Source organism: Nelumbo nucifera, chromosome 5, assembly GCF_055504915.1.
Source record: "Nelumbo nucifera cultivar China Antique chromosome 5, China Antique-T2T, whole genome shotgun sequence".
NCBI lineage: Eukaryota > Viridiplantae > Streptophyta > Magnoliopsida > Proteales > Nelumbonaceae > Nelumbo > Nelumbo nucifera.
Window position 1 is genome coordinate 34,231,265 of NC_142653.1, and position 11,063 is coordinate 34,242,327.

Here is an 11,063-nt window from a genome sequence, read left to right on the forward strand (position 1 = left end):
GCAAGGACCCGCCATGGCACTGACTTGAAGGCTGAAACAGTGTAACCATGGCGCCGACCTGCCATTTAACACCAACAACGATGCACATATCGACGGTGCTATCACAAGGGAGCAGAATTAGAATGATCAGCCTAGACAAGTTCCAGTAGTCTTGCCTAGACAAAATCTCCCAGCCCTGACTGTGAGGCTGCCCACGCAGATCGATCCCTACATGCTCTCTACAAGAATTGATGACTAATAGACTGTGAGACTGCCCTCACAGGTTGAGCTCTCCATGTTCCTGTGGGAGTTGACGACCAACAGAAGGTGAGGCTGCCCTGTAGGTCGAGACCTCTATGGTCCCCGTCGGAGTTGATGGTTAGTAGACTATGGAACCACCCTTGCAGGTTAGCCCTACCAAGGTGACGAGGTGTCTGTAGGCTGAGGTGTTAAGAGCAAACTAGCATATTAAAATTTCGGTGGCCTAATTGAGGCCCACTTTGATGACCTGGACAAGCTAACTCGCAGTACACACATGTAAGCGAAAATTTACTAAATGGAAGCCAAATTGATTTTAGCTAAGGCCCCCTACATCGACCTTGGGATACATTGGTAGTTCAACAGCTCGACATCATTTTGACGGTTGAAATTATGAGTAATCGCTTTAGCAACCTGGTCAAATCGAACTCTAAGGGGGAAAATAAATTGCTTTTAGCATCAAGGCCCCCTAAGCCGACCTCTAAACACGTCGGCAACAAGTAGGCCGACCTATGCAAGTCGACCCCCATCTATCTAGCTTGGCAGCGTTTTGACTGTGCCACTACTACACTTAAATTGCTATTAAAGGACGTCGATATCTCAACGCCAACCTGATAAAGAAAACGGAGAAACAAAGGAAATGAAATTTAGTTTGCTTCCAACACCTTAGAATACATCCAAACATGGTCGACATCTTTACAATTGTCCTCCACCTAGGTTTCAGGCTCCGCATCAACCTTGTCGGCTACTCCTTCGAGGACCGGCTTGAGGGACATTGCATTGAAATCTACGTAAGTGGAGAGACCTGAAGAGGTAGTCAGATAGTTTGAAGCTTCTCTTGAGATGGCATGATGAACTTCGCTCTTGTGGTGTTCGGCTGAATTGCAGAACTCTTTGATGATTGCATCCCTAGTATGGTAGATGTCTTCGGAGTGCCTGCTCTGCCTCTCCTCGAGTAGATGAGTTTGCTCCTGTGCCTCGATAGTCAATATGGCAAATTCCTGTGTAATGTCGCATTCAACCCTTAGATTCTTCTGGCTTAGGGAGCAAACTGGATTGATGCTTATGAGCTCATCAAACTAGTCATTTTGGGCCAAATCTTCTCTCATCAATTGCCCCCCACTCCTGAGTTGAGGTCAGTTCGATGAAGGGAGTGACTTGTTGTAGGTCCTTTGGCCCAAAATGACTAGGAATGGGGTAGAGTGTTTGACTACAGGAGTGTGGGACAAAGAGGAGTGCCCCATCCTATGCATCCCATAGGGCCCCGCTATATATACACACACACACACACATTTGTTTACATATTTACATATGCACATCCATACATATATAAGGAAGATCATACTCAATCTGGATTTGGACCCAAATCTTGGAATTGGGACTAATGTAACCTTGAACCAAGCCTAATCCACCCAACTTGCACCCTTACTCACAAATCACAACTCACCAATGGCCTTATCATAAACCCAAGCGAAAATTGAGCCCAGGCCCAATTATAAATTCTTGAAGCATGCAAGCAAAACCGATTAGGGCATAAAGCATGGATGGATTGCAGCCCATATTGTTGAGTGTTCTCTCCTTTATAGTTTATTCAATGTGATATGAGAGATGGAAAAACTGAAAAAGGATCCCCAAGTTGTATTTGTTGGTAAACAATAAAAAAGATAGAATGTAACTTATCGGTAATTGCTTTTCAAATTGAGAACATGTGGAACTGTGAAATAGAGAAATTACGAGGGTTGAGTCATGCCATTTGGTCACTCTCCCTAAAACCCTATTTGTCTCCAACAGTGTAGTCGGGTAATTGTAAATTGGTTGCTAAGATAAAACAGTCCACAGGCCACTAGTAGGCGTGCACTCGCTTACGAAACTTTTGTGAACCACCAAGAATGATGCTTAGAAAGTTGACACTCGACAGAGAGAGCAAGATATGTTGTGTGTACTAATGTGTCTTTTTGGGTTGACCAATACTCCTTTTATAAATTGTTCACAGTCACTCGAATGGACATAGAAATATCCTTTCAAAGAGATGTATCTGCAAATCAATGCACCTGTTCGAAAAGACTCAAAGAAGAAAACGTTTAAAAATAAACTTTGAAATTCAAAAGTCAAACTGTTTAAACCGATCAAAAGCAAAACAATTTAATGTAGCACACATATACACATACACATACATGCTCCCTTGCCTTGACCTGGCCGACCCAACCCTAACCCCCCTCACATGCATGTGAACATATATAGTGCTTTCCTCCTATGTGTCCCTATCCATAGAGAGAGTGAGCTTATAGATATACTCTAACTCAACTCCCTTCCCCAGTAATGTGGGACAATGAATCTTCCCATGTATTTAAAGGAGGGAAGAGGAAAAGACAAAACCCAAAGAGCATAAGGAAGGGAGGAGAGATTCTTGAAATTTTGAATCTAATTCTAATAATCCAGACCTTAGATCTCTTTTAGAAACGGTCACACTTCACACTCACTTAGGTCAATTATTTAGCATGTACATATGCATATACACATACACGTACACGCACACGCGCCCTTATCCTCGCGTGTGTGAAAAACACCCCCAACCCCTCACATGCATGTAAACATCTATAATGCTTTTCTCCTATGCATCCCTACGTATAGAGAGAATAAATCTATAGATATACTCAAACACAACTCCCTCCTCAAGCAATATGGAACAAGGAGTCTTCCCATGTATTCAAAAGATGAAAGAGGAAAAGACAACCCAAAGAACATAAGAGAGGGAGAAGACATTTTTGAAATTTTGAATCTCACTCCAACAATATTTCATAGAAGTGGGCTTAAAGATGAATCAACTCCTGTATTGACCGAAACGACGAACACCATGCACAATAATACAACTGGATCACATTATTAGATTTATATACACTTTGACCGTGGGCCATAACATCCTCCACCCAACCCAATAAACATGTAAAATGCCCTTAATGGTTGAAATTCGGGATAGGAGTGAAGTTGTTGTCTGTTTGGGTAGGTTTTCATTTAACAACTTAGGACGTTGTATAAGTTTAGAAACCGAGAAAGTTATGAAGTCTAATTTGGTAAAAATTTAAAAAACCAAAAATAAGCTTATATGAGCTCAAAATCGAATTCTCTCGTCAAGTGTCAGTTCTCTGTCAATGTTATTGTCAATCCGACCCTAATGTTCAATTAAAACTCAATTTTGAAAACAAAATACAAATATAAATATATACAGTATAATTATATACAAAATACAGGGTTTTATACTACATATTTTTATTTCTACTCATTCCAAACTGAGCTTAAATGAATTATCATACAATTTTAATCACTATTGATGATTGTTGTCATGTAACTAACGTGGCAATACCTCGAAGAACATCCGTTAGTAGGACGGTTCATGCCAAGCAGATGCACCCGAGCTTAGTTGAACACAAATTGGGAGGATCGACCTGAAACATTAGTCATCACCTTGAAGCGTTTATGCGGCCCAAGCATCCGATGAGTTACCCGACCTCATGGAGCTCAACCTACGTGATTTATCCGCTTTGTACCATTTGAGCCATTTAATGATTTCGAGGTATTCGAAGGAAATGTCACAGATGTAGCAACTATTACATGAATCTCCCCCATTTCTTGGAGAAATGACGAGTGATTGACTTAGTGACTGTTCCTGAGTATTCCCTAAAATTCTGATGGTTAAGGCCCGTTACTTCTAAACACGTCAAGAATGTTCTGACCGTTCTCAGAGGTCTATATAAGGGTAATTTCTCGCCCTCAAATGGTATGCTCTTGTAAGCCTTCTAGTTCTCACTCTGCTCCTTTCTACCGTCGGAGCCTCTTCGCCTGGGCCACAACCCAGACTCTCTAACATTTGTCTTCTTCGCAGATTCAAGGCACTCCCTGTCCGATTTATCACTCCAGCACGGACCGGTTCTGATCGAGCTACATCAATTATAGTACCGGGGAATTTCATTTCATTTTTAGTATTTGAGATGAAATGAAATAAAGAACACAAAAATTTGGATAATTTCTTGTTGTCGAAGATGGGAAAGATTCCTTGTGTTAGAAGGTAGTTGTATATCTTTGTAGACTGTAGGTGGGCAATGGGCCACAAATGATGAGGGATCAGGGGAGTTGTGAGATATACGAGTTCAAATCTGCTCCCGTACAGGAGACACCTGTCCTCTCACACGAGTTCCATCGTCCCATTAAGTCCAAAATTTCACCGTAAAAACCCAAAATCCCCATTCCTGCTCGACCCTCTCTCCACTTCCATCTTAGATGGTAATCCAATTCTCCGGCACCGGCATTCGTTCTGGTAATCACACCGCCCGAGGGCAATCAACTCCCTATTGAAGTAATTGAAACATAGCTTTCTAGTGAGGTTGTCCCAAGCAGCACAATTTGACGCAACGTGGAAGTAATGGAAACCGGAGCTGGCTATGCAAGCATCGGGCGTTCGCTAGCACCTAGCGAATAACACCGATTTCTCTAGGAGAGAGAAAATGTGGCGAAAACTCAAAGAAGAGAACTCAAGAAAATCTGAAAATATGAAGTGTGAATTGATTAATAATTTTGGGAAAATAACAGTATTTATAATACATTTAGAAATTATAAAAGAACTAGGAAATAACAACTAGGATAGGTCCAAATATCTAATCTGATAGGATCGAATTCTCCTTGGTTTGATCTCCACCTTCCGATCTCTCTAGATGCATGAATCTTGGATTATCTTGTTAATCTTGATGCTTCTTGGAGTCTTTCTTGATAATCTTGGAAGAGTCTTGCTTTATTTTGCTAATCTTAAAAGAATCTTGCTTTATCTTGCTAATCTTGGAAGAGTCTTGCTTATCTTGAATTCTTGGACTTAACCTTATCTTGAATTGACCTTATCCTAGGAGCTGCCGCCCCTAGGGGTGAGATGGGCCTCCATCACAATTAGTGAGACTATGTTTGGTTTGATGGAAAATGTAGGGAAAGGAAGGGAGTTGATGGAAAATGTAGGGAAATTCATCCAAAGTTTGTAAAGGTTTTTAAACTTTTTCTTTCCTTTCTCTACTTTTTCCTTCAAACCAAACACAGTGTGAGAATGCTTGTTGTGTTTGTTTTGTTCCAGACGATTGGCCTCTCGTATTTGAAATTGCATGTTGCTGGGGGTTTGGAACATCCCGACTGCAATCACAAGCAGCAAATGACTGCATCAGATCGACTATGAAGTAATTGTGGATATCAATTTTTTAACTAGAAAACTTGTAAATCCAAACTGTGCTTTGGCACTTGAAAACAGAGAACAACATTCTAGCAAAGTGAATTATAGAAAACTGAACTTTTAATCTAAATGGGATCTCAGGAAAGATTGAAATAGCAAGAAAAGTAACAGAAACCAATATTTTACAAATCCAATGTTGAGCAATCAGCCAAAAAGAAAATGTGTTTCAATCAGTAGTTTTCTAATAAACCCAACTACAAAATGCAGTGAAAATTCAGTAATACAGTCGTGGTCATAGATGGTAGATACCCAAACCAACGGTGATTTCTACCAAGAATTAAAGGAAATTTTCTCGAATTAATGTCTATTTCAATTAAACAGGAAGAAAAAATGTAAGAAATCCAAAAATGGGAGGGGATCTACCAAAAGGTTTCAAGATCAAAATCTCCAAAGTTGATAAAGAAAAAGGAAGAAAAAAAACAGATACAGGTCAAAATCCCCAGCAAACATATTGCAGACTTGGAGATTATGTAATATGTAGTAGGAAGAGGTCATTAAAGCCCTTTCCCTCTTATTTTTAAATTTAAAAGTTTGAACCCTTTGGATTGGGAATTTGGAAGAAGAGGATTTTAGATAAGGGAGTATCTATGATTCTGGAAAAACATGGTACCATAAGAGCTTTCACCCATCAAAACACATTTTTGAATTTTGATAATACTGGTTAATACGTTTATGATATCTATTGATTGGTCATTTTCAGATATAATTTCTTTCTGGTATCGTCGATACCCTTGGACAATGTCTATAAAAAAAAAATAAAAAAAAAAACTTAGTTCATTTCTAAAGTTATTTGTTGTTTCTTAGGGAAGACTTTAGAGGCGAAGATGTGTACAAGAATTGTCTAAAAACCAGGCATGGATGGTTTGAGTCCATGAATGATTTGGTTTTGGTCTATCTTCTCTGACCTCTCATCCAAATGAAAATGTCACAAAATGAGAGTTTGCATTGATGTCGCACGAGTGCCCCACACCACATCCCAATTAAATTTGGGCAATGACAAGTATGGAAGATGTTTTTAATGCATGCTGAGATGTGCATGTGGAGCGCATTCTGTTGGGTATGAACGTCGTCTTCCTGCGTGCATTTGTAGCCTTTCCACTAAATGGAAGTTAATAAGCCACTGAACGAACATGACCTCTATCAAACAGTCGGTGCATGTATACGGTCATGTCTGAATAGAGAGAGAGAAAGAGCAATAGTCATTTGTCAACAAAATTCATTTCAACACCCTACCAAAATCATCATACACCTGACGTCTCATACACGATAGATCTCACTTTTGTTGGCAAGAGATCCCAATTCAGTCATTCCAGAGTATCGTGAACATGAAGCTAGGGATTTGGTATAAATTAATATAATCAGAGAAATTCGGATTTACTGAACGCTTTAATTGTTGGCTGTGGAATCAATGAAGAGTTTCCATGCCAATATTAAATTCATGAGCCTACAGGCTTCGTTATTTAATACTGACTTAATACCTTATCATTAGATCTACAGCCCCCTAGCAAAGACTCGTTGCCCTGTGCCTGGTCTTTGGATTTTAATACCATAGTAGCGCATCAGTTGACTAACAGGATTTTCGATGTATAGCTGCAATTCACGGAGCCTAGACTAACAGGATTTCCTATGTGTGCTGCAATTCACGACAGATGGAGAGTGGGTTCATTAAAGCCATTTCTGTCCAAAATCCGTGGTGGAAAAGAATACACCACACAACCTTGGGAAAAGTTATGGCCACGTTACACTTGAATCATCTTGTCAAAGAGGGCTATGACTAAGGAATATGTAGACACATATATTTGTTGCGATTACTCTCCTAATCTTATCGATTCAGATTAAGGGTGAGCATAATTCGGTTGAAACCGAATAACCGAACTGAAAATTTGGTTTTGGTGTTTTCAGTTTGGTTATTTTGAAAATTGGTTTGGTTTCGATTTTAAAAATTGGTTTATCAAACTTCGGTTTTCGGTTTCAGTTGGTGAGATTTAATAGTTCAGTTAACCGAAAAAACCAAATTTTTAGGGGATAAATTGATAAACATGCAAATATAATGAAAAGTCTAAAGTTCATTAACCTTTGGTCAAAACCCAAAAAACCAAACTTTTAAGAATAATTTGGTAAATATACAAATATAATGAAAAGGTCAAAGATTATTAACCATAGGCCAAAACCCATTAGTCCGACGAGGTCTTCTTTAATCTTTAGTTTTTCAGTTCATTTTAGTTCACTCCCTGTTTTCTTCTTAACCATCTGAATCTCTGAACACAAATTTTTTTTTTTCTATTTTTTCCTTTTAATCTACAGTCCTTGTTTTCTTCTTAACCATTTGAATCTCTGAGTACAAGTATTAGCCACCGCCCACCGGATTCTTTAGTTTTTAAATGTTTTGCTTAAACTTTGTATCGTAAATTTTTGATGCACTTGCACAAATGCATAGGAAAGATGGAGAGTAACAAGCAGATTCGGCTTTAACCAAATCAACCAAAATAACCGAAAAATAATTTAGATTCGGTTTGTTCAGTTTTTCGCAAAGTTCGATTTTTAACCAAACAAACCGAATGCTCACTTCAGATTCTGTATTTCCTTTTATTTGTTATCATTTAGAAGCTGGACCTGGATTCAAAACAACCAGCCCACACCATTCACAACAGGAAGCAAACGTTGGAACAGAGTAGTGTGTTTGCACTATTTTCCCAGAATGCTTCTGAAATGAAGTGGAAATAAGAAAACGTATATCAACAGGTATGAAAACTTAAACCATAATATATATATTATCTCTTTTTTTTTAATAATAGTTCATAACCGCAAACTGACGCTACAATCAAATTTCTCATACAATAAATATTAACATAGCTGTCCCAAAACTCTCCTCCCCAGTAAATAAGAGAAAGAAATTAAAAAAAAAAAAAGAAAGCATCAATTCTCTTGCCTACTACAGATCCTTCTACTACAAGGAGAGGACATAGCGAATGAAGAAGAGTATCTATAATCTGCGCTCCATTTCCAGCCAACCATCGCAAATAGACTTTGGCTTCTCAGTCCTCTCTACTAAGAATGTGGCGTGTTGTTCTATGAAAAAACTATGAAGCAGCAAATTATGATATTGCTATACCCCTCTTTACTCAGTCCCCAATTAACCCCATAAACTCCCCAGAACTCGCTCAAGTTCACATGACACATGACACGGAAAGCCAACTGCATGAAAGAAACCGACTCACCACCAACACTCTGGTTGAACTCAGAAGCACTTCCGGTGAACAATCGAGGGACCAGATTCATCATACTCACCCTTGGAGATCCACATCTGTTGTACCCATTTGACACATAAAAATACAAGAGTCAATACCATAACCGATAATTGATTATAGACTTACACCCAAAAACAAAAACAAAAACAGCTAGCATAAGCTTACCTGTTGGAAGGTGCTGAGAGAAGCAAGGATTGACCCTCCAATCCAGACACTGTATTTTCTTTCAGGTGGTGCCACCACCTTGATCTTCATGCTGCTCGGAGCAAGAGCTGTAATCTCCTTGCTCATACGGTCTGCAATACCCGGGAACATGGTTGAACCTCCACTGAGCACAATGTTGCCGTAGAGGTCCTTCCTGATATCAACATCACACTTCATGATGGAGTTGTAGGTAGTCTCGTGGATGCCTGCAGCTTCCATTCCAATCAGAGATGGCTGGAATAGCACCTCTGGGCATCGGAACCTCTCAGCTCCAATGGTGATCACCTGCCCATCAGGCAATTCATAGCTCTTCTCCACTGTTGAGCTGCTCTTGGCCGTCTCCAGCTCCTGCTCGTAGTCAAGAGCCACATAGGCAAGCTTCTCCTTCATGTCACGGACAATTTCCCGTTCAGCAGTGGTGGTGAAGGAGTATCCTCTCTCAGTGAGAATCTTCATGAGGGCATCAGTAAGATCACGACCAGCAAGGTCCAGCCGGAGGATTGCATGAGGGAGGGCATACCCTTCATAAATTGGGACAGTGTGGCTGACACCATCACCAGAGTCCAGCACAATACCTATTGAAATTTGAAAACAAATACCCAATTTTAGTACATGAAGAAACACCAACCCCAACTCAAATTAATGAAGATTTCAATATATATACAGGGTGGTATGAATTGCAAATTAACCTGTTGTACGACCACTGGCATATAGAGAGAGGACGGCCTGGATGGCAACATACATAGCAGGCACATTGAAGGTTTCAAACATGATTTGGGTCATCTTCTCCCTGTTGGCCTTGGGGTTAAGGGGTGCTTCTGTAAGAAGAACTGGGTGCTCTTCAGGGGCAACACGGAGCTCATTGTAGAAGGTATGATGCCAAATCTTCTCCATGTCATCCCAGTTGCTGACGATGCCATGCTCAATGGGATACTTCAAGGTGAGGATACCTCTCTTGGATTGGGCTTCATCTCCTACATAAGCATCCTTCTGCCCCATCCCAACCATGACACCTGTGTGTCGAGGTCTTCCAACAATACTGGGAAACACTGCCCTGGGAGCATCATCACCGGCAAATCCAGCCTGTGGATGGATACAAATTACAAAATATGGTTAAGGTTTATGAATCTAACTAGCCCATTTAAATCCCACAAAAGGATACAGGAATACAACTTATCAAAATATGACTCACTAACCTTGACCATCCCAGTGCCATTGTCACAGACGAGGGGTTGAATATCCTCAGCATCGGCCATCTTTTATAGACCTGTATGTGAAAGGAAGGTGTTGAGTGCTGAGAGAGAGAGAGAGATAGATAGAAAGAACAATAATAAATGATCCAATCCACTATGATCAGTGTCGCAAGATCAACTAATTATTTTTTATATATATTATATTTTATATTTTATCAATTCTCAGCATTCTCGATTAGCAAACCCAAAAGGTTTCGAAGTTCAAATTGAAAAAGAAAAAAAAAATATGATTAGTTTTGCAAAATCATATAACTTTTTCCAATGGCTAAACATATTGTATCAAAATAAAAAACAAATAATCACCTCAAACAGAGAATTCCCAAAGATCAAAATCCGATAGCATGAAAGCAATAGATCAACAAATCAGAAAGCTTAGGAGAAGGATTCACAAGTTGAGCATATATGAAGAAACCCAGAATTGCTAACACTACAAGATGATCAGATTAACATGCACAAAGATCCTGAAGATCAAAATCTTCCAAAAAAAAAAACAGTGAGTAAAAGATGGGTGACAAAAGATTGATTCTTTTCCTAATGAAACTGCATGATTCACAAAAAATACCTCTAAAAAAATTGAATCTTTCCAATCCCCACACATTTCTCAAAAAGAATAAGGAATACTTCAAAACAAAGGAAATAACTCACCTAATAAAAGAACCTTAGGATCCAAGCGCAACCACGGCTTCGTCTTCCGCTATCAAGACGGAAGAATCCAAAAGGACGATGAGCTTTGTCTCCGTCTCTGTATTGCCTCTTCTTCTCGGAATAAACACCGAAAACGGTGAAGTAAAAGGCTAAATGGACAATATATATTTATATAGTGGGCAGGCGAAGAGGCCAAATCGGGGGTGTGAATTT

At 39.6% G+C, this 11,063-nt stretch overlaps 1 protein-coding gene across 1 annotated transcript; it reads right to left on the reverse strand.

The window, feature by feature from the left end:
- Positions 1 to 8,243: 8,243 nt before the first annotated feature.
- LOC104599877 (actin-101-like) lies at positions 8,244 to 11,063 on the reverse strand. The gene is made up of 5 exons (XM_010262622.3): positions 10,851 to 11,063; positions 10,149 to 10,219; positions 9,642 to 10,035; positions 8,914 to 9,527; positions 8,244 to 8,804 (listed from the first exon to the last, which is right to left on the reverse strand). Exons 2-5 carry the CDS (start codon positions 10,206 to 10,208, stop codon positions 8,739 to 8,741), a joined length of 1,134 nt encoding a protein of 377 aa, XP_010260924.1. The 5' UTR covers positions 10,209 to 10,219; positions 10,851 to 11,063; the 3' UTR covers positions 8,244 to 8,738.

Excerpts from the sequence above, each read along its gene's own strand:
- LOC104599877 (XM_010262622.3), bottom strand. The coding sequence starts at position 10,208 with ATGGCCGATGCTGAGGATATTCAACCCCTCGTCTGTGACAATGGCACT. Across the intron at positions 10,036-10,148 it reads ATGGCACTGGGATGGTCAAG|GCTGGATTTGCCGGTGATGA; the intron begins GTTAGTGAGTCA and ends ATCCATCCACAG. Across the intron at positions 9,528-9,641 it reads TGCCAGTGGTCGTACAACAG|GTATTGTGCTGGACTCTGGT; the intron begins GTTAATTTGCAA and ends AAATTTCAATAG.